We start from the raw sequence: 24,099 nt of genomic DNA, 5'->3' as shown, positions 1-24,099 counted from the left end.
AGAGAGAGGTCATCTGTTTTATTTCATCTATTACAGAGTTGTAAAATTCCTTTATTCTGCAAATTTGTGCTGCCAGTGGAGAATCTGAAGAATTCCCAAGGATAGACAAGAACTATGAGTCAAACTGAGCAACACGCTGAATTATAGAAACAACAGAAACAGGTTAGATTCTTAACTATCATTAATACAGCTGCTGTCTATAACTTCTGGCGTCTGTGATCCAGAGTTAGTGCCTCCTCACTCCCACGCTACACCATTGTGAAGGGCATGAAATTCTGGTTTAATTGTTCCAACCTTGTTATTTTTTAGCGGTTAGTTTTTGCTCTATATTGTTAATTATTCAGTGATTGGTTTGAGTGATCTTTTGCAAGCCAACCTGCCAGCTTACAGATGTTCTCTCTGCTGTAAAGAGCCTGATCACTCTCTGGGCCATTAACTCAATCGTTTATTCAATGAAGTACTTATCAAGTAACACCGCACCAGGCACTTTTCTTGGCACTGGAGATACAGCAGTTTTGAAATACATAAGCCCTGCCCTTGTGGGGCTAACATTCTAGGACAATAGCTGGGTGAAAGAACTATCTTGTGTGTTAGATCAAATGGGCTATGGAGAAAAATAAAGCAGGGAAAGGGAAGAGACATTCGGGGTTGGGGAGGCTGCACATTTTAATCACGTTCAACACCCGACACTTAGCATGTGTCCGGGAAAATAAAAAGAGTCCGTTTCTGGAGTTCAGCTCTTAGCCTTCCAACCAGACACCTGTGTTGTCCAATTCAGCAGCCACTAGCCACATGTGGTGGATGAGTACTTGAAACGGGGCTACTTCTAATGGAGATGTGCTGGGAGAGGGAGATGCCCATTGGATTTCAAAGACATAGGAAAAAAATAATGTAAAATATCTCAATAGTTGTGTATACTGAATACATTTTAAAATGATGAAATTTTGGGTATATTGGGTTAAATAAGCTATATGCATAAAATTAATTCCACCTATTTCTTTTTACCTCTTTAATGTGACTATAATTTTTTTTCAAGTTACATATATGGCTTTCATCATATTTCTATGTGCAGTACTGTTCCAGACTCCTTTTTAAATGTCCGTGAATTTTAACTGAGTGCAAATTGAACTATGCAAGCTTGCCAAGAATGGAGAGGAAGGAAGACATAGGAAAATAAGAAGATATCTTAATAGGTAGACAGTGGGTTCTAATCTCCCACTTACTAGCTATGTGACCAGAGACTGGCTGGTAGATAATAACCTCTCTGCTTTGGTTTACTAAAAAAGGAATAATAATAGTAGTATTTACTGTAAAGGCTTGTTGTAAAGAATAAACAGATACATGTAAAGTGCTTACAATAGTGCCTGGCATGTAAGTGTTTGCTCCTATTATTAAATAAATATTATTTTTGGAAAAAGAGACGCTACCAATATTAACCCTTGGCTTTTGTGATGTGTGTGAGGGGTTTATCAGAAAATGCCATGACTTTGGATCAGACAGCCTTGGAGGCAGGGCAGCCAGGGGGAGAGGAGCCCTCTGGTGTCCGAGGAACATGGGTGCGAATCTCAGGTCTGCTGAATTTTAATAGCAGCACAACCTTGTGCCAGTTACCGCCTTTTTCCTGAAGTCTTAGTTACCTCTTCTGTAAAATATCTGTTTTGAAGAGTTGTTTAAGGAACTACTGAAGCAGTGTAAATGAAAAACCTCTGGGGCAACAGGCAGGTCAACAGAAGACAACATGATGACAAACCTTGAGCCAAATTTTCCTCTTCTCTATGTGGAACAAACTAACGGGGGATAATGATTATAATGCTCAAGAGAGTACTGTTTCAAAGTCTTATCAAGCATTTAAGCTCTTACACATGCAATTGATATTCTCATTTTTACTCACTTTTAAAACCACCTCCAAGAACATTTACTAGGTAACCCTGTTAACTGGCAACCAAATACAACTAAAGGAATGTAACTACATTTCTTAAAAACCTCTCTTCTGTTACTTCAGAAGTCTTCAATGGAGGGTAGCTTTCCCTTCGATTCACTTAAATTACTGAGGCTATACTGATTTTTTTCTCTTTTCTATACAAGCATTTGACTTTTAAAAAGTATTTTTCCCAGAGTCTGCAGCCTAGACAGTTGAGCCATGGTACGGTGTTAAACACAAGTGAAGGGAAGCCTTTCATCTGGTTGGAAGTGCTGTACACAGCGGACAGCAACTGTCACAAGCAGGGCAACTGCCTCTGCTCCATCCTCGTCATGGCATATGGTGGCCCCTTCCTATTTCACAGGGACAGGAGTGTAGTCTCTGTAGGCTGGGGATCAGGACACCTGACTCCAGTCCCAGCTGGCTGACTTATTTACTCTATGGCAAGTGGGAAAACCACTAACAACCTTAGACTTCTTGTCTGAAAGTTATATAAAAACTATTTTTGCAACAGAAATGCGGGAGATAAGATGCTATACGAGGTTTTGAAAAAGTTTGTTAAAGATCATGGGGCTGCTGCTATCACAGCGGGCTGTCATAAGAGGGGATGGTAATATTTTTTTCCAATTCATCTTTTCTAAAGTGCACTTCAGCGATCATTGTAGGTGTGTTCTTTCCCCTTTTCCTGGCTCTGAGTGTTTTGTTCCTGACACTTTTTGAGGTCAAATACTGGGAAAGAAGTGAAGGTCGGAAAAAAGAAATAGCATCCTTAATGGAAAACTTCAGTTAAAAACAACCCAAACAACTTGTCCATAAGACTGCATGCAAAATTTGACTAAGATGAGAAAACTCAGATTAGAAAGGTTCATCACTTGTCTCTCATGCCACTGATTTCAAATGGAACTTAACTCATGGACCTCTTGTCTCTTTCCAACTACTAAGTACCTACTTTGTGTCATGGGCACAGTGCTGGGTGCTGGAGATACAACAGTGAACAAGTTCAGTAGAGACCCTGCCTGCAAGAGGCTGAAGCGGAGATGGACAGGATGAATACATAATGGCCCATTAATTAAATTAATTACAACTGTGGGACTTCCCTGGTGGTGCAGTGGTTAAGAATCCGCCTGCCAATGCAGGGGATGCGTGTTCGAGCCCAGGTCTGGGAGGATCCCACACGCCGCGGAGCAACTAAGTCCATGCGTCACAACTACTGAGCCTGCACTCTAGAGCCTGTGAGCCACAACTACTGAAGCCTGCACGCCTAGAGCCCGTGCTCTGCAACGAGAAGCCACCGCAATGAGAAGCCCGCATACCACAATGAAGAGTAGCCCCCGCTCGCCACACCTAGAGAAAGCCCGTGCGCAGCAACGAAGACCCAACGCAGACAAAAATAAATACATACATAAATTAATTACAACTGTGATAAGTGGCGTGCGCGCACACACACACAAAAGTAACAAAATCTTTAAAATCTCAGAGACCCAGAGAAGAACTCTTTCCTAGCAATTTCTTGAGAAGGGGATTTTATAACCTCTGCTCATTACTATGATTAACAACTTTCAAAGTTAAGAGCTGCTTACTTTTTACTTAATAGCATTTATGCATTTTTACTCTCAGGTTATCTTCCAGGAGTGATAAAAGAAAGATGGTCCTCTTTTCTAGTTGTAAGAGTACTTCAAATATTGTCAACAGCTTCCAAATAAGATTAGTGTACGTGGTTAAAACCTAATGCATAACATTAATACAGCCTCAGGTGTTTTGCTTTGAATTCATATCAAAAAAACATTGCTGAACTTTTGTAGAGATAAATGGCCTATATTTTCCATACAAAGCATTAGCAACAGTTCCAATAAAATCAAAGTCTTTTCAGTGTCTTAGTCAAAGTGATCTAACAGGAGCCCTGAAAAGGAAAGAGCTATTCATCCATATCAAAACACAACACCGCCACATTAGAAATAATGACACATGCATGTACAAACATTAATTACCTGTTTCCTTTTCTGCTGGGCCTAAAACACAAGAGAAGAGAATTTAGGAGAAAAACAAACTCTACACGTGTTGCTCACTCACGTAACGTAAAAGACCAATCAAGCAAAGAAAAGTAGCCCATTTCCTATTTCTAACTTAAAGTCGACTTTGGTCTTGGTCTGAGCATAAAACAAAGCACTTGATTTTTTTAAGATACAAAAAAAGGGGGAGAAGGGAGAAAATGAAAAGGATAAAAGCTTTTCTTATCTAGTAAGTATGCATTTTATTTTTTTTTTGAAAAGAGACTGCTCAGCAGTCCTACCTGACTAGATGTCTAGGATCCTTTTTCTAGAATGTTCTCACACTGGACTCGAGATAAGAGAGGGGGTGACTCCAGAAAGGAAGAGGTGGGAGAGTTCCCTGCTCACTCTCCATTGGGTCCTCTTTTAGGCTTTTCTCTAACACAGACTTGTTTTTGTGTGTGATCCAGAAGAATAACTATTCCTTTCCGATCACCATTGTTAACGTGTTTATCTAGCTGATTAACGAGAGGAGCCCATGGCTGTGTACAAATAAAAGAAAGTTCTTCATTTGTCCATATTAAAATGGATTCTACAACTAGAAAATAAATACAGAGATAAAACAAAAAATATACTGCATATCTTTTCAGTATTGCTGGATAAGGTAATGGTCAAAAATAGCTAAAATAGTTAAGACCAAAAGGATTCTCATAGTTTTTTGGAGCGCATTCATAATATTTAGATAAAACAATATTGTGTTTACTCAGGTTGCCTACAATTTTTTCTCTTTGCCAGAGTTGAAAGGTTTTAATATGTCTATTTTTATATCAATTCTTTCAATCCATGTTCACAATACCCAACATTCCCAAAACATGAAAATTGTTTGAAGGAGTATTCAAAACGTGAAAACCAATCTGTTTATCTTCCACTTTCCCCAAATGACCTAATATTCATTGCTTCTGCTTTAACACAACATGATATCATAATTAATGATGTTAAACTGGTATCTAAGGAGGTTGCATGTTGTTACTCTCGTGATATAATATTGGTTGCTATAGTGATGGGATGGCTTTTTTGTTAATCACTCAGGAGGCTGGCTATCACGTGCTTGTTAGAAAGCTTGATCAGATTTGGAGAGAAAAAAGGATGTAACACAGCCAGTTATAATCATCTTTTTCATTGTCCCAATTTTGATGAATCTATCACAGTATCAACTCATTAATAAATTTATAATTCATTAAATACAATTTTATATTAAAAGTTACTAAATTTTTTCTAACAGATGATTTACTTTTTATTTTTAGAGATAAGTATTTAACACTATAAACTTTTTTCCTCCCTAAGTTAATGCTACATGTATTACACAAGCTAGTTTTATGATAATTAAAGAACCTGAGGTCATTTCTATTACTTTTAATTATATCAGTCAAAGGATTGTCAGATAAAAGCTGATTGTGTGACTTTGCCACAAATTTCAATCTATGTATTTCTAAGTTATCTTAAACCTTAAATGAATAAAATAATTATCCTTAATGAATAAAACCTGAAGAAAGAGAAAAAATGCACAGTCCTCTCAAGAGAGCTAATCTTACAAATGCCTCAATATATTGTAAGCAATTAAAAGTTGCAGGAAATTCTATCAGTTTATTTCAGCCCTCACGACAATCAACAAGTTTCCGCTTTCTCTGAGAGATGCTGCAGAACCAAAAATAAAATAAAATAATACTACACTGTTACTGATCAGGAAAGAATACACTGCCCATAGTTTAAATGTTAGACATACTTACTGTAATGTCAAAAAATACAACCCATGAAAACACGTTTTGGTTTCTTCAAAACTCAAAGTAAGAACAAAGGACAACTTAAGCATGAATCCTGGGTCTTTCATTCAAGCAGAGTCCCAGGAGGCATATTAAGGCAATGAATAGGAAAAAGCTCTTCAGTTCACCAGCTGAGATTTTAATGAGACATTTCCCTTTGCCATGGCACAGGTTTGTTCAAGAAAGGAAAGGACTTCTCACAGAAAATGCAGTTAATAGGCAATGTTGGCTCTCACTGCCATTTCGGCAATCGCTCACTGCACTGACCTTCTATCTTGGCATATTCTGTGAGTCTCGTGTAATTGATCAAGGCAGCTCTCTCAAGACATTTTCTGACCACTTTTTTCACCTCTTCCGCTGGTATGGGAGTGGCAATATCTTTCATTAAAACCTAGAGAGAGAGAGAGAGAGAGAGAGAGAGAGAGAGAGAGAGAGAGAGAGAGAGAGACGGCATAACATATTAAAACACAAGTACACAAATTGCCCTAGACCTATTGGTAGGAAGGGGTCCTAGGTAACACTGGGGGAGGTGATGAGTCAGCACTCCACAACCGGGAAGTAATTTCTCCCAGTCTTGGCTCCGCCTGTCTAAGCATCATTTAGGCACATCAAAACCTCCCTTGCCCAAGCCACCATTCAGTGTGACTGTCACTTTTCCTCCAGGGACCCACAACGCCACTAGAGCAGCTGTTTCAAAGGAGGATTACAGTCCTTAGGATACTTTGTAATAAAGTTTACCTTGCATATCCCTGATTTAAAAGCTTTAAATCTTTTGAGCAATATATAGGAAAACATAAATTCCATTAAAATAAGCATCATTTATGGGCTTTATAAAAATCAAGACCACTACTCTCACTAATTATACTGTAGTTATTTTGATCTGCTGGGGATAGGGGGAACTTCTTTGTCTTAGTGAAATGAATGGAGTATCAAATGTTAAAACACAAGGAAAACTTTCTGAAATTAAAAAAAACACAAAAAACGGATTATTTTCTGTTGGGCTCCTAAATTGTGTTTTTGGATTTTTCACTTAGAAGTATTACTATTGGCAAATGGAAAATACAATTGTATCCAGAATTCAAAATATAATGTATTTAAGTACTTTTATAGTTACTCATTGATAATTTTCCTTAAAACTTTCCTAGTGATAAAACTGCTCACAGTAAGTTTTGATTATACAATTAGTCAAACGCTATTTTCCATATAATTGATGTGGCTTTCCGTGCTTTGCTTACATTCAAATTCTACAATATACAGGTATAGCAAAATCTTAACATAAAGAAGACAATACTTTTGTAAGTGTTCTGACTATCCTATTAGTCTTTTACTTTGAAAGAAATATTGAAAGAACATGAAGACATCCATTTCATGGTTTGTTACTTCATTCTATTTCGATCAGCCTCGGCACTGCGGATTTTATATTCTCAAATTCATTCAATCGTTCTAGCACTGGTGATCCTTGACAACATATTTTCATTTTGTCAGACAAGGTTTCCTTCTGAAAACAGCAAACTTTATCACTTAAAGATTTCCTCCCCTAACAAATTAAATTTTTCTTCATATTTTCACATTAAAAATCTTCAACACTGATGTATATTTGGCACTTTAATTAGAACTGCACATTAGACTTTTTATTGCCAGAAAAATCCTTGTGTTTAGAGTAAAAACATATAAGCATTAACAGGCACTATCATTTTTAAGGTGATTATTACTAAAATTTAAGATTAATTTTACTATTAAGCTTTCCCATGGTGCCAAACTTTCAAATAATAGAAATAGCTGTTAAAATCAGAATGTCTGTATCTATTACAGAGGTGAGTCTAGGGTTGAAATCAGGCAATATTTCACAGTATCTAGGAGCTGGACACTTCATTTGAAGTGTGTGTGGGGAAACTAAATCCCCTTTCCTGGAGAAGCACAGATAAAGGGCTAGCAAGTGCCAAAAGGGAGACACACAATTTGTTTCATGTTTCCGCCCCAAGTTCTTCCAAGATACCATTTGTATCAAGAATTCACATGTAGATTTTATTTTTCTAAGATTTCAGTAAGTACAGAGACATGAAAATGAAGAAATAGCCCTTACCATTTCTCTTTCAATTCAGCAAGAGACATGATTAGTTACTGTAACTGGAATAAAGATCACTGTTCATCCTGCCACCTGTCAGTACAGGGCACAAGGGCATCTCTTCTGTTACTAACTCTTCCCTGCCGGGGGGAGGATGGGAGCTCTGCCATGGAAACCAGCATATAGAGAGGCTGTACTACGTACCCAAGATGGGATGCCGTTCCAAAAAGCAAAGCTGCCTTTAAGGATTTTTATCTCATTGATCATACCTTAATGGATAGGATGAAATGAAAACTCTGAAAAGCCTGAGTTACATGCAGCTTTTAATATTATAAAAATTCTAATAAAACAGATAATTATGACAATAATATTTCTATCACACCATTCACAGTAATCAAGGATAAGACAGGGATATACAGATAAAACCAATCTATAATCCAAAGATCTCACTTTAGTCATCAGTTCTAGCCCTCCTCTCCCAAATCCTTAAATCACTGAACAATGTCTCCCCTTTTTGCTTTTCAGAGGTGCGAATAAATAATATATTATCTGCAATTCCTTGGGCAGAAAAATCAACAAGAGCCAAGTGCTTAAAGTCAACAAATCAGGACCAGAATAATCAAATCAAGAGATAGAGATGATCCCTAGATATTCTTTTTAATACAGATAAGGAATAAAACTTGTTCACATTACTTAAGCTGTTAGCTTCCAACTAGCACAAGAATAGTTTTATAGACAGGTGAAAGGATACTTCCCTTTTTTTTTTTTTACTGGGGTATGGTTTGGGGTAGAATTGCTTTACAATGTCGTACTAGTTTCTGCTGTACAACGAAGTGAAACAGCTATTTGTATACATATATCCCCTCCTTCTTGGACCTTCCTCCCCCCCCCCCCTTTACACTTAATCTACCACAAAAACAGCAGTGGAGAAGAGACTTTCATTAATAAATGATTTCTAGCATGGGTATAACACCTTATTTGCTATTTACTTTTCGTATATTTCTATAATTTCATGACTTCTATAATCATCAATTTCTGTAATTCATGAATTCTTTCAAAGTAACACAAATTGAACTGAAATAAATTCTGAGATAAACTTAGAATGAAAGAAATTATATGTTTGTGAATATTAAATGTTAAACTCTTATAGGTATGAGGGATATGACAGACAGAAGTACAAATAAGTCAGGGGGATAATAAAAGACAACTGTAAAGTCTGAAAAACAGATAATTGTACTTATCTGAAATAAGGAGGGGAAAAAAAGAGGTGGGAAAAATGGATACTACCAAAAAGATGATAACTTTAACCCTAACTCAGCATAGGATGGCAGTGGTACGCTTCAGAAAGGCTTTGGAGAGGAAAAAGCAGGATATAGAAGTATTTGAATGTAGCAAGAAAAAGTGAGAAACTGATGAAATGCAACAGACCCAGGTGACACCACACTCGTGAGGAATGGGACCATCTGCCTAGTTCAACACTGAAATACACAGCCATTGAGAATGCAAATAGTACTTAAAAAGTAATGTTCAAACATACCCTTTCAAGTAATGAAAGTGTAGCTTTCAGTGCACCTTCAGGTCGTCCAAAGGGAAAACAGTATCTTTAAAAAAAAAAAAGGAGGAACAAAAAAGTCAAACATTTAATATCCAAGACTGCTAAATAATTCCCTCTTCTATAACTTGGTGTTATTGGAGAACATTTGTAAAAAGTGGTTAAAAGGGCATTGACCCATGCAGGAAATTTTTAAATGCTGAAATTTACCTAGTCCCATGATTCAAATGTCTTAAACAGTAAAGGTATAAACTGTGATGAAAAAGGTTCTCGAGTTTCGATGATACATGTACAAAAATACAGTAATCAAAAAGGAATCTCTAGGGTCCTATAAGTAAAGAGAGACTTAAAATGCATTTCCTACTAATTTCTTGTTTAAGGTGTTGTTATTCAAGCTCTATGATAAAATGAAACGATTCCCCCTATTTCCTCCTATATTTATGTGCGATTTAAGATGGAAACACACACTGCATACATAACTTCTAGGAGAAGCAAGGTTCCGGCTCCCTCCTGTCCTTACATTTGCCTGTCTCTGCTGGTGTCTAGCTCTCCAACCTCCCCATCCCCTCACGTAACCCTTCTGCAGCTCTATTGCCCGCAGTCATTTATCCAAAGTATTTCTAGTCCCATGTATTCCTAGTACACACCAACAACTGGAGGGCAGGTATTCTGAAATCAGAGTCAGAGCTGGGAGGATGCGTAGGCCCCTCAAAAGTTAGCTGCCACATGGTGGTGACAGGTTTACTGCTCTTTACAAGAGGGTCCCTCTTCAGGTCACTTTCCACTTAGAGAGTACAGAATGTCAGGGCCACTTCATCCTGCGGGTGCGCCTCGCTTGTTCAACCAGGTTCAGCAAAGCCTCCCTGACCGCTGCCTCAGCCCCAAGATGAAGTGCTACGCAGGCAGCTGGGCTGTCGCGGACTGACATTTTGCTCTTAGACATCTTCAAACTAATAACTTGAAAAGTTTACTTATTTCCATGTCTTTTGCCATTATCCAAGGACTAAGTAGACGTATTTTCTAAGACGTAATTACAAAGAAATTCTTTTTTTCCACACTGTAATTTGAAGAGGTTTCCCTCAAAGGCACATATAGTTTAAGCTCACGTTCTTTTACAGGACCAAATTTTAAAGAGAAACTTTACTGGACCTAATTTTAAAGAGAAAGAGAAAGATGGACTCCTCACAAAGCAGTAGCTGAATCTATATTCGGATTAGCTTTTAGTTTTGCGAAACTTCCATTCGCGTCAGATAAATGCAAATAAGCGTCTTATAAATCTAGCCACTCACGTTTTTCTTCAGAGCACTGTTTATCATTCCATTTACTGTTAAAACTTTTCTTCACTTAATCTTGCCTCTATGCATCCCCCCCTACTACCTCCCCCCGCCCATACATAAAAAAACATGGCCAATTTATTTTGATAAGAGTTTTTCCTGCACAGTGGTGCTTTTTAGAGCATTAGCAAATTAGTAAAGTAGCTTTAGTCATTTTGTATACCATAAACCTTAATCCACGTTTAAATAAAACACAAATTGGGTTCTTGTAGTCCCCTCCTCCTGCTTAAATCTTTTCAGTGTTTCTGCATAATCCACCCATTGTCTTTCCTATTGTTTATTTCCATTAACCTATGGGTGACACATTTTATGAATGGAATGTTACTGATCCCCAGATTACATTTAGCATTTCAGGGCTTTGAGGTCCCACTGGGTATGCTCTGAATTAGCATTAGCTGCCCATGATGTGTAAATAATTCAACACATTTACAGAGTACAAGTAATCCTGAATCAATAAAATACAGAAAATAACTACACAGCAGCTTAATTAATCTTCACAAAACAAGTTTTAAAAGAAGGGAATCATTTTGTTCTGCCTTTCAGGATAAATATTTTGGGTTTTTACCACTTGGATAGCTCTGTAATAGCTAAGCAAAGTGAAAAACACTCAATTAACAAATAAAATTCAACCAAGTTTAATACCTAATCTGAATAAATCAAAGTCACGCTGATTTTCACTTTAGTCAATTAATTACACAGATAAGTGAGCCTGCATAGACCTGTCCAATGATTAAACTGGTTTTCTTTGAATTTTAAATTAAAATTTTAAATACAGTATCTGTTTTTATCAGTTATATATGCACATAGCCTGAAAGGGAACTTTTCCTAAGGGGATTTTTATGAAAAACGTAAATCCTTTATGTCAGTTCCACCCCCATTTCCCAAGTAATTTCTCGAGAAAAAGATGTTTTTAACTTTTAGCTGATTCTTTTGGTATTTAAATGTCATATCCCTAACCTACATGATAATATTTCAAATTCTTGATTTTCCAGTTTTAGATATTATCCTACTAACTTTCCACTATGGAAGACGAGTTCTTAGCTTTTTAAAAAAAATAGATTTAGAGGTGTAAGTGGCACACAATGAACTACACAGATTTAAAGTATACAATTTGATAAGTTTTGACATATGTATACACCTGTGAAACCATCACTACAATCAAGGCAATATGCATATTCATGCCCCTCAAATGATTCCTCCCGACTCGTGGGGCCCAGGCAACTACTGATTTACTGTCATTTAGATGAGTTTGTGTTTTCCTATAATTTCACGTAAGAGGAATCATACAGTATTGAACTTTTTTGGGTCTGATTTCTCTCAGCATAGCTGTTTCGATATTCTTTCATGCTATTGCAATGTATCAACAATTCATTCCTTTTCATTTCTCAGAAGTATTCTAATACATTTTTTTATCCATTCCTGTTGACGGTCATCTGACTTGTCTTCATATTTGGGCTATTATGAATAATGCTGGTATAAATATTCATATTAAAGTCTTTGTGTGGATGTATGCTTCCATTTCTCTTGGGGAAATACCTAAGAGTGGAATAGTTGGGTCATACGTTAGGTGTTTACATTTTTAAAAACTGCAAACTATTTTACAAAATGAGTTGTACCATTTTATATTCCTATCAATCACTGTGGCTTTAGTTTATGTTTCCCTAAAGAGTAATGATGTTGAGCATCTTTTCATATGCCTTTTCACCATCATATATCTTTAGTGAAATATCTGTCAAAACAACTTTTTATTGGGCTGTTTTATTTCTTATTGTTTTAAGAGTTATTTATAGGGAGTTCCCTGGTGGCCTATTGGTTAGGATTCTGGGCTTTAACTGCTGCGGCCCAGGTTCAATCCCTGGTCGGGGACCTGAGATCCTGCAAGTTATGCAGTGTGGCCAAAAAATAAATAAATTTATTTATATATTCTAGATAGAAGTCTTTTGTGGGATATGTATTGTGAAAATATTTTCTCCCATTCTGAGATTCCCTTATAATGTCTTTGGAAGATCAAAAGTTCTTAATGTTGATGAAGTTGGAAGTAATATTTTTCCATTTATGAATCACGATATTGGTGTTTTATTTAAGCATCTGTGCTTAGTCCAAGGACACAGAGATTTTCTGTTTTCCATGGCTATCCATCTTGAGTTAAATTTTGGATCAAGTGTGAGGTACGGATCCAGGATTTTATTTTACATTTGGATATCCAATAGTTCCAGCACCACTTGTTGAATAAAGTGTACTTTGCAAATTACCTGTACATTTGTTGAAAATTAATTGACCATATGTATGTGAGTCTATTACTGGACTCTCTATACTACACTACCTTGCTTATTGATTTCTGAGTAGATAGTCTTGCCTTGTTTTTGACTGTAGGTGGAAAACATTCAGTCTTTCCTACTTTTTTACTATTAAGTATGATGTTAGTTGTACGTTTTCCATGATGCCCTTAACAGGTTAAACATATGACATGTGGTAATAATAATTATTTTGATACTACTGTTTACTAATTCTATCTTCCCTGTCATTTTCACTTTTGCTTGTTTTTTTTCTCTTCATTGGTCGTATTTTACTACTTCTTTGTATGCCCAGAAAATTTTGACTGGATGCTAGACATTGTTATTTTACCTTCTTGGAGGCTGAACACTTTTGTTATTTCTTTAAATATTCTTGAATTTTGTTCTGGAATGCAGTTAAATTACTTGAAAATAGTTTGATTCATATGAATCTTGGTTTTAAGTCTCATTAGGAGAGACCATGACAGTGTTTATTCTAGGACTAATTTTTTTCCACTACTGAGGCAAAACCTTCTGTATTCTACCTGATGCTCATGAATTAGGTTTCCACTCTAGATATTGAAAACTGGAATTACTCTTAGCCCTGTGTAAAGAAACCCCTGTAATCCTTTCACATAGTTCTTTGCCCAACTTTGAATAGTTTCCTCACATCCATGCACAAATCAATACTTAGTTGAAGACGCCAGGAGGACCCTCAGCAAATATTACTTGTAGGTCTCTTTGCTCTCTCCTTTAGAACTTGGAGTTGAAAACTCTGGCAGCCTTACCCTCCATGGACTCTCAGCTCTGTCTCCTCAAGTCAGGGTGTCCACGGGGATCCACCCAGATTCCTCCTCCCTGGACCATGATCTAGAAACACTGTGCTGTCAGTAAGCTGGGGCAATTAAAGGGCTTATCCATTGTTTTCCATCTCTCAGGAATTACTGTTATTGTCTTATGTTTAATATCTTGAAAAGCATTTTTTTCCCACATATTTTGTCTTTAAAAAATTGTTTCAGGTGGGAGGGTAAATATCATCCCATTACTCCATCTTGGACATAAGTTGCTTTTTTTTTTTTAAGACCACTTTCCACCACCCTAGACATAATTTCTGTTCCTCCTTCCCTTAATGCAGTTACATCACTTTTGTGTGTTAGACCGAAATTCAGTATCTACATTAATTACATAAATGTCCTAGATAACTGAAATGTATCCAATATGATTACTTTCTAGTGTCACTATTTTGTTTATAATACTTTGCTATATTTGTTTTAATTTCTTCTTTTTATTATGTACTTAATCTAATACAATTCCAAGCTCTAACACAATTAATATAATTCCAAACTCTATTCCAAGTGGGTGAAACTTCTCTCAATATGTTAAAATAGCTCAGTGTTTTGTCAATTTGATCTACTTGAAGAATTTTCTGACCTGCTCTGGTTAGAACTATTTCCTCTCTAGGCTCAGTTGCCACTTTGGGGTCTCTATTAGCTACCACTACGAAGATTCCCTCCTCTCTCATGATGATTTCCTGTTGCAGGGATCTTAACTCTCCCTCTTTTGTTTTCTCCTTTGTCTTGGTAAATTGCATTCCCCAGAAAGGGAATATGGGAAGCACATCTTTTGATGTCCAGTATGCCTGAAAATATCATTATTCTACCATTACCCTTAATGGAGACGTTTACTAGTGTAGAATTCTAGGTTGGAAATAATCTTTCCTCAAAATTGTGAAGCCACTGATGCATTGTTTTCTGGATATCAGTACTGCTCCTCACATCAAAATGAAAGCTGCAGAAGAAGAGGATCTTTTTAAAAATTTTGTTCACTGCCCGACACATAGTAGGCACTCAGTAAATTACTGTAGAATAAGTCAGTGTTGAGAAGCCATTCTGATTCTTGATTCTTGGTATTTCAGCATCCTCCCTTTTATCTCCAAGATGGTGAAAATTCATAAAAATGCACTCTAATGAGTATCTATTTTAATCCCTTGTGCTTGGTACTCAATGGGCTCTCTTAATCTGAACACTTATGTCTTTTAATTCTGGAAAATTGTTTTGAATAACTTTATTGATAATTTCCTATCTTCAACCTTAACTGTTTCTGGAAATTCCTATTATTTATGATGATGAAACTCCTAAGCAGATCCTTCATTTTTCCTGTCTTTGTGCAGTTGCCCCTTAGTATCTGTGGGGAATTGGTTCCAGGACCCCCATGGATCCTAAAATCCACCGATACTCAACTCCCTTATATAAAATGGGGTAGTACAGTTGGCCCTGTATATCTGCAGATTCAACCAATCCAAATCGATCTGGCCAGGGATGTGAAACCCAAGGATAAGAAAGGCCAACTGAACTCCTATTTTCCTATCCCTGCCACTCTCCACCCTGTACTTTCTGGAAGATTTCATTAACTTAATCTCTCAATAGTATGTAAGTATTTGTGTCATTTGCATCAATTTCTAAGAGTTCTAATTTTTTTTCCCTAAGATTTTTTCTTTTTCTTTTTTTAAGCAACATCTTGTTTTTGTTTTATGGATGCTCTATTTTCTCAAATCTCCAAGCATATTAATAATAGATTCCCACCACCCCCTCCACCATTTCCTTCTTCCCACATAATCTTTCTTTTTTCCCCAAGTTGCTTTTTTGTATTACTTGTTTGGGCTCTGTCTCCCACAGTAAATACCTTCCTCAAATATCTGATGCCTTACCTTGGCTGTCAGATCATTTTCAAAATTACGTTATTAAAAAATTGAACGGAAGCTATATGCACCTAGGTGGGTACGTGCAGACTGTGGTCTTTGCTGAAGGGCAATAGACCTGGGCTGTTTCGGTGGGAGTCTTTCTTTTCCACAGCTTTAGGTCTTTTCTCTTGGGCTAGTCAGAGTCCCGGGGGAAGGTACTTACAATATGTATGGAAAGTGTAAGCCTGCCCGCCAGCATTTTGGGTGTCAAGTGTGTGAGTTGGAAGGAGAAGGCTGTGATTCTCAGATTTCAGAATAACCATTTATCTAATCCCCATGTTTCTATGTAATCCCAAACTCCAACTGTGCCTGATGTTTCCTCCCCTCCTCTACCTCAGCCCAGGTACCCTCTAATTTTACCCTCTCCAGGGAATAAACCAGCAGCGCTCTTCCAGGGAAGGGGAGGGGCAGCGGCCTGGCTGATGAGGCGGAAAGGAGATCTGGGGATCTAAGTGCGTCTTAAGCAGATTTACAACAAATCATCCTTTACTCTTAATTTCCAGGAGGGCTTACAACTGGCAATTCCGAACGTTTTGGTGATCGTATGACATAAATCAGATTGCTTCTCTGTATTCCCCATTGCCCGTTTATGATCCAGTTTTTCCTGGGTGGCTAAATTAGATACCATCCATCCATCTGACTTCCACATTTTTAATTTATTTTTTCCATTTTTTTCCCTCTTACTCTTGCTGTCCTTGTGTGTTTATGTCTTCTGAAAAATACTGTTCTGTTGTTTTGGTTAGGTTCTGTGAGGAAACTGAGCCAGACATGCATTTAATCTGCTGTCTTTAACCAGAAGTTCCTCATTTTTGTTTAATTTAGTTTGCCTTATTATTTTACCTGTATCTTTGAAATCCATTTCTGAAATACAGTTGGGCCTGAATAAATAAATTTCTATACAAGAGTTATTAACAGTACTCTGGTTACTTCTTTAGTGTGAGTTGATAAGTAATTTACGTTCTTTCTAAATTTTAATGTAAGTGGCTAAGGAAGATCACTTGGCAGAATCCTTAGGAAGATCTTCATGGAAAATTTAAACATTTTTCTATATTTGCCTATATGGATACCTAAAATTTCCTCTGCTTTACTTTAATCCCATTTCCTCTTATCCAGTTTTCTATGGACTCAGGAAAAATAAAACTGGTAAAATTTATACAAACTCTACAAATATCAAAAGGGAATATAAAAGTCAGCCTAAAATGTCTAGACCAGTTTAGTTCAGTTCTTTACAGTACATCAAAGAAATAAAAACAAAAAAGAATTCTAGCGTACATCTTTACAGACATTATTAAGAGAAACAGAGAAACAAAACTGTAAGAGAGCGAATACTAATACAATAAATGATGTGGACAACTGTCATTCCCCGCCTCTACTGTGTAGCTGTAAGCACTGTGGGGGACAGGACCCGCTGGTGGGCTGGCTCTTACCAAGCTAACTCGATCATGGCGGTCCCATGGCTTGTCAGTGACTGAGGACCTAGTATGTGGGCTTCCTCTGGCCCCTGGGTTTGGTTCAGGACTGGGCCTATGACCTATCTAGGGCAAATGAGATATGAGGGCTGGTTTGCTAGGATCTTCTAAGGAAACTTTTCACCTTAAGAGAGAATCACAGAAAGAGACAGCCTCTACTACCTTCCCTTTCAACTCCAACATGTATGGATGTGAGGCCAAGGAATTCTGTGGTCTTGTTACCCATCTGGGGATGAAGCCATCCCATAAAGGAGAATAGCCGTGTGAGAATTACAAAGAAATGGAGCTACGGCTACTAAATTCAGCCTGTCTTCAAGTCCACCCCATCTGAGACCTGCATGTAAGTGAACATATCCATTTATTTGTTTAAACCACTTTGAGATAGGATTTGTTACTTGCACATGAAAGCACTACTACAAATAACCATAGAGACTTATAGTTACTGATGTATATAGTCAACTGAATGATCAGCTCTGTCTCAATAATGTCAAAAACAGGAAAATTATATATTGACTTTCATTAAGTGACAAACACAATGAATATAAGGGTCTCTACACAACCTAAAAGACAATACTCTTAGCAGCAAATGCAGAAACATCCTCTGCAAATGTGTTTCCTAATATGAATTTATTGGCCTTTTGGGAAGAACAGTTCTCCAATGTGAGACTGTTCCATGAATAGCATTTCTAAATCCAGCACTAAATGACTGCCCCTATGCCCAGTTATCATGACAAAGAAAATCCTCCCTCATTCGCTTACCTTCAGGTAGTGGTACCAGCCCCAGATGAAAACACCAATGCAGAGAAACAGATGGATAGTATATCCTATGATAATTTTTTCCTTCAGTATCATTTTAAAGTAAGAGTCTAAGCTTCTCATATTACAAATAAGGAAACTGAGGCCCAGAGCAGCCATACTCTATTCATATGGTTAAACAACAGTGTTTTCAAACTGTTGAGGGGGAATATTAACTGAATTTATTTTTCAGTAAGTTCGCATGAAATGACATACCTGTAACGTGACAGATATGCTATAAGATGCAATACACTGACATAGCAACATTTTATAGGATCTAATGATGAGACTGATAGAAAAAGGTATATTTCTGTTTTTAACCATTAGGTTCTATTAAGCTAACTGTAATCAGGGGAAACAATATTATCAAGATATTTATCCTTCACCCTGCAAATGCTTCTTAGTATCAATACTTAATTTTTTTGATAAAGAAACTGTGCTAGACGCACTGTGGTCCTTGTTCTCACAGAATGTAAATAAAAGGATAACCAAGGACTATATGATAGGTGGCCAGGGCATAGTACAGATGATGAATGCTAAGAAGACTTCAGCTTTTCCACTCTCTGCTGGAATAAATGAAAAAGTCTCCCCTGTGAAGGTGGGGCTTGAGTCTCCTTGCCTGGCTATGCAGTGAGAGGGAGGAAAAGCTCCCAGAGCTGGGGGAAGAGGCTATGCAAGGCTGAGAACTGCACAGGGCTAGCAAGAGGGCCAGTGGAAAGGATACTGCAAGGGGCGGGTTTGCACTACTGAATGAGTAGAGCAAAAACTGAAGGCAGGCCGAGAAGCAGAACGCAGACCTAGGAACGTGGATCATACCTTGCGGGCAAAGGAGGAGAAGCTACTGATTGTGCTTGAGCAGTAGCAGAAAGACATAATAAACATTTGTAGGGGATTAGAGGGTTGAGTGAATTAAAGAAACAAACACTTGTACTAATGGAGTATATACCTGAAATGGCTTATCTGATTCTCTAAAAGGGAAGACAGTCTTCCCTTTATCTCCTCAAACTTCTCTTTTTCTTCCATTGAAATAGTTCCAATTCCATCAGGCCTGGAAAAAAAGAGTCAGTAATTTATTGTGATAGAACATTTACCTTTTTTAAAAAGTATCTATTTATTTATTATTTATTTTGGCTGCACTGGGTCTTATTTGCAGCACACGGGATCGTCGTTGTGGTGTGCAGGATCTTTAGTTGAGGCGTGCATGCGGGACCTAGTTCCCCTGTTGGGGACTGAACCCGGGTGCCCTGCACTGGGAGCGTGGAGTCTTACCCACTGGACCAACAGGCCCTTGAACATTTACTTGTATATATTTTATATCTTTCTATTTCCCTGAAAAATCCAAATAATTAAGGAAAATGCATATTGGTTCACAGTATACATACTACTTGTGTCTACACTGGAAATTTATTGGAGATATATATAGCCATTTGCTTCATGTTTCGACCTGGAATGAATGGAACAGAATTATTCTCTTTTAGACAGCCTTCAAGGTAAAGGATTAAAATAAATATTTTTCAGATCTACAGAAAACAATGACTAGTCCTTGAGAATAGCAGTGAAAAGTGTTTTATAGTGATACCAAACATTTGACCAATTAAATATCGTGAATAGAATTATTATAAAAAATATACTGAATGTAAGCTAAAATGTCTTAACTCCTTCTCTTCCAAATAAAAATTAAGCTAATGTGAAACTGGAGATTTAATTTTAATTGTTGTAAGGAACAGACATTTTGAATTCATGCAGTGGTGTACTGCTCTATTTTTTTGTTTAAATATAAATGAAACATGAATACTTGAATAAAAATATACAGAGAAGAAAGACCACCTATGTTTCAAGATTTTTGTGCTTAACCAAATATGCCTATGAAGTAAAGTATCAACTTTATAAATAAAGTAGTACCTTTAAAAGTAGCAACAGGGACTTCCCTGGTGGTGCAGTGGTTAAGAATCCTCCTGCCAATGCAGGGGACACGGGTTCGATCCCTGTTCCGGGATGATCCCACATGCCGCAGAGCAACTAAGCCCGTGTGCCACAACTACTGAGCCTGTGCTCAAGAGCCTGCAAGCTGCAACTACTGAAGCCCACGTGCTCTAGGGCCAATGAGCCACAACTACTGAGCCCGCGTGCTGCAATTACTGAAGCCTGTGTGCCTAGAGCCCGTGCTCCACAACTAGAGAAGCCACCGCAACGAGAAGCCCGCACACTGGGACAAACCACAACTAGAGAAAGTCTGTGTGCAGTAACGAAGACCCAACGCAACCAAAAAAAAAAAACAGTAGCAACAAAGATTGAACAGAAGTCTTCTTTTACTAAGATTAGGATTGAAACCATAAAATATATCCAATAGGCATTCAGAATTTATTCTATATCAATTTAAGTATCTGGTAGTATAGCAGTCATCTAAAATTTTGAATATATGAATTTCACTGTCTGTTAAAACAGAGAAAAAGATACATTAATTTCACATTTACTTTAAATATTTATATATTTCAACAAAATGCATCTTTTGCATTTCTTAACACCAATCATATCTTCTCAAATTAACTTATTTTTCTGAAGGTTGTTTTAATTTCCAAAGATTTATCATTTGAACTTACGAATTTTTAATGTTTACGTATAAAATAGGTACAAGTGAGGATTATGAAAAAAATGGGTATTTAAAATAACTTTCCCAACAAGATTTTTATTTGCTGTTCCCACTGTTTTTTACCTAGACATCTAGACGTGTGTGTGTGTGCATTTTTGATATTTGTAAACTAGTCAGTTAGGATAAAAGCAATTAATTCTAAAGTTATACCTGAATCATACTGGCTTAAAGACCTTTTATTCATATCAAAGCATCATTTTTCCCAGAAAAAAAGCATCATTTAAATCTGAGAAGTTTTTTCTAAAACAGAGTAAATAATTTGTTATTTCAGAAACTTGCATCCTGCTTGAATTTATGCTTTGAAAATACTACTTACAATTACATTTCATTCTGATCCATCAGAATGCAGTTTGAATGTTAACTGCAGAAAAACTAAGGGCAAATATTTGGTCTTTCAAAATTTTTAGGAAGGAAAAAAGAAAGTCTGATTTTAAATTCTAGAGCAATGAACTATGAACTAACCCCAATGTTTTAGAATAATTTAACAATGGATTTTTTTTCACATATTACTTCAGAGTCAACTCCTACCAAGCAAACAATAGCACAAAACCCAGACTGTAACCTAAGCATAACTATTGCCAATGATCACAAAAGTTGAATTGGATAGTTCTATATAAATCATTAATTTGGGAATTTGGGCAGACAAGAACTATAACTACATTATGCTATTACATAGACAGCAAAACATCCCATACCACAAAGTTGCAAGTGGTCAATTCACTAAATACACCTATGCAAACTTGATGAAAAAGAGCAAAGAACTTCTCTTTATTGTTCTGATGATTGACATGGTCCTTTGGCCTTGCGCTCTGACAGATGCCACACAATTATATTTGAGTGAATTTTACTGTTTGTTTCAACTGTCAAAGGAGACTGTAATCCACAGTGACAGAGTACACTGGTGGGTCATATGGAGCTTCGCTGGGGCACATCGCCTACCTGACTGAATGAGGCCAGGGGTTCAGTCAATGAACAGCGAGAAAAGTCAGTCGGGGGGAATGTCACTCGTGTCACTTTCACTGAGATAAAGACTGTTATACACAGTGAAGGGCTGTCACTTCACTGAGCTTATTACTCAATTACGTATACATCTGACAGGTTAAATACATTTTATATTTTGGACTTGCCCTTATTCACATATCTTTATTTTAATATGTATACCAGACTATATTAGGTATATGAAGTGGCCTTCTGTATCTAAATTATTGAGGCTAAATGGCAACTGTGCTGCAGTCAAGCCTAAAAGTAACAGCTCCTTGTAAAATCATTCTTCCTAGTAACTGCAGATACTTCCGTTTCATCAATATCTTCTTGGCATGGTTGCTATTAAAACAAACACAGCAATTATCAACGTGCCTCGTACTGTTCTCTTTTATATGTATAACAACATAGGGTGCCCACAGCAATCCTTTCTCTAGTCTCCAAGAGAGGAGTCTGTTGAGCCTCAGGGAGGTTAGGTGACTTCCCCAAGGTCACACAGCTTGTAAGGACAGAGCCTGGACTTGAATCTAGGTCTCTTGCCTTCCAAATCAGAGACTCTCAGTGCCCATGCCTTATTGTCTTTCCTCTGTGTTTTAACAGAAAATCAAGAACAATACGAAAAATCCCTAATAAAAAATGGAAGCTATATTTGAGAAGCAACAATGGTGGAACTATTTTAAATACACTTCCTCACATCACACATTTTCTATGTTACCTGTGTAAGGCAGAGAGCTTAAATACCAATACAGTTTAAAATACCTACCACTGAATCAGTGATTCAGTTAAAAAAGACCCTAACAAAGGAAATCCTAAAATTTGCGCTTTCGTGCATTACGACACAGGTACTTGCAGAATCCTGGAGAGATATTTAAACCAGTTTCATTTGATGAACATTTGCCTAGTAGACTCAGGGTAATAGAGATTCAAAGTATAATCGTTTTATAAGCTCAGTTTATAAATTAATTTGTCAGCTATATGTTCAAAACATTTTCAGAACCTGACCACCCTTGACCACTTCTGCTGCTCCCCTGGTTCCGGTCATCATCAGCTCTTCCCTGAGTATGGCTGTAGCCTTCTTGGTCTCTCTCTCCTCCAGTCTTTTCTTTGTCAGAGTGTTGGCTACACACTATTGTGAGCCATTTTCAAGTGTGAGTCATATCCTTGTAGTGGTAACACTCATTGTAAAAGCCAAAGCCCACTCTGATTTCCTCTGCCCCCTCATGGCAAGTCCTCCACTCTAGCCATGCTGGTCTCCTAGCTAGTCATCAAACATAGGAAGCAGGCTCTGCCTCAGGGCCTCTGCACGTGTAGCTTCCACTGCCCAGGAGCCTTTCCCTATGCACACGTATGGCTTGCTCACTCACTTCCTTCTTTTTATTTATTTATCTATTTATTTATTAACATCTTTATTGGAGTATAATTGCTTTACAACAGTGTTAGTTTCTGCTTTATAACAAAGTGAATCAGTTACACATATACATATGTTCCCATACCTCTTCCCTCTTGCCTCTCCCTCCCTCCCACCCTCCCCATCCCACCCCTCCAGGCGGTCACAAAGCACTGAGCTGATCTCCCTGTGCTATGCGGCTGCTTCCCACTAGCTATCTATTTTACGTTTGGTAGTGCATATATGTCCATGCCACTCTCTCACTTTGTCCCAGCTTACCCTTCCCCCTCCTCGTGTCCTCAAGTCCATTCTCTAGTAGGTCTGTGTCTTTATTCCCGTCTTACCCCAAGGTTCTTCATGACCTTATTTTTTTCTTCTTAGATTCCATATATATGTGTTAGCATATGGTATGTTTTTCTCTTTCTGACTTACTTCACTCTGTATGACAGACTCTAGGTCCATCCACCCCAATACAAGTAACTCAATTTCGTTTCTTTTTATAGCGAGTAATATTCCATTGTATATATGTGCCACATCTTCTTTACCCACTCATCTGTCAGTGGACACTTAGGCTGCTTCCATGTCCTGGCTATTGTGAATAGAGCTGCAATGAATATTTTGGTACATGACTCTTTTTGAATTATGGTTTTCTCAGGTTATATGCCCAGTAGTGGGATTGCTGGGTCGTATGGTAGTTCTATTTTTAGTTTTTTAAGGAACCTCCATACTGTTCTCCATAGTGGCTGTATCAATTTACATTCCCACCAGCAGTGCAAGAGTGTTCCCTTTTCTCCACACCCTCTCCAGCATTTATTGTTTCTAGATTTTTTGATGATTGCCATTCTGACCGGTGTGAGATGGTATCTCATTGTAGTTTTCATTTGCATTTCTCTAATGATTAATGATGTTGAGCATTCTTTCATGTGTCTGTTGGCAATCTGTATATCTTCTTTGGAGAAATGTCTATTTAGGTCTTCTGCCCATTTTTGGATTGGGTTGTTTGTTTGTTTGTTTGTTACTGAGCTGCATGAGCTGCTTGTAAACTTTGGAGATTAATCCTTTGTCAGTTGCTTCATTTGCAAATATATTTTCCCGTTCTGAGGGTTGTCTTTTGGTCTTGTTTA

General features: G+C 37.4%; 1 protein-coding gene across 26 annotated transcripts in view; it reads right to left on the bottom strand.

Annotated features, from left to right (window-relative positions):
• The window catches only part of CADPS2 (calcium dependent secretion activator 2), a 495,227-nt gene that overhangs the window by 113,138 nt on the left and 357,990 nt on the right, over positions 1-24,099 (bottom strand). For 19 of the 26 annotated variants that reach the window (XM_049714516.1, XM_049714526.1, XM_049714529.1 and 16 more), the window contains exons 14-17: positions 18,904-19,005; positions 9,332-9,395; positions 5,997-6,120; positions 3,910-3,930 (exon numbers count right to left, since the gene is read on the bottom strand). In XM_049714516.1, coding sequence (XP_049570473.1) covers positions 3,910-3,930; positions 5,997-6,120; positions 9,332-9,395; positions 18,904-19,005 — 311 coding nt within the window. The remainder of the gene's footprint in view (positions 1-3,909; positions 3,931-5,996; positions 6,121-9,331; positions 9,396-18,903; positions 19,006-24,099) is intronic. The other 7 variants (XM_049714522.1, XM_049714525.1, XM_049714536.1 and 4 more) reach the window with 1 other exon arrangement.

The sequence above is a fragment of the Orcinus orca genome, chromosome 9 (assembly GCF_937001465.1).
Source record: "Orcinus orca chromosome 9, mOrcOrc1.1, whole genome shotgun sequence".
NCBI lineage: Eukaryota > Metazoa > Chordata > Mammalia > Artiodactyla > Delphinidae > Orcinus > Orcinus orca.
The sequence above is the reverse complement of the archived record's forward strand: the minus strand, read 5'-3'. Positions and strand labels throughout refer to the sequence as shown.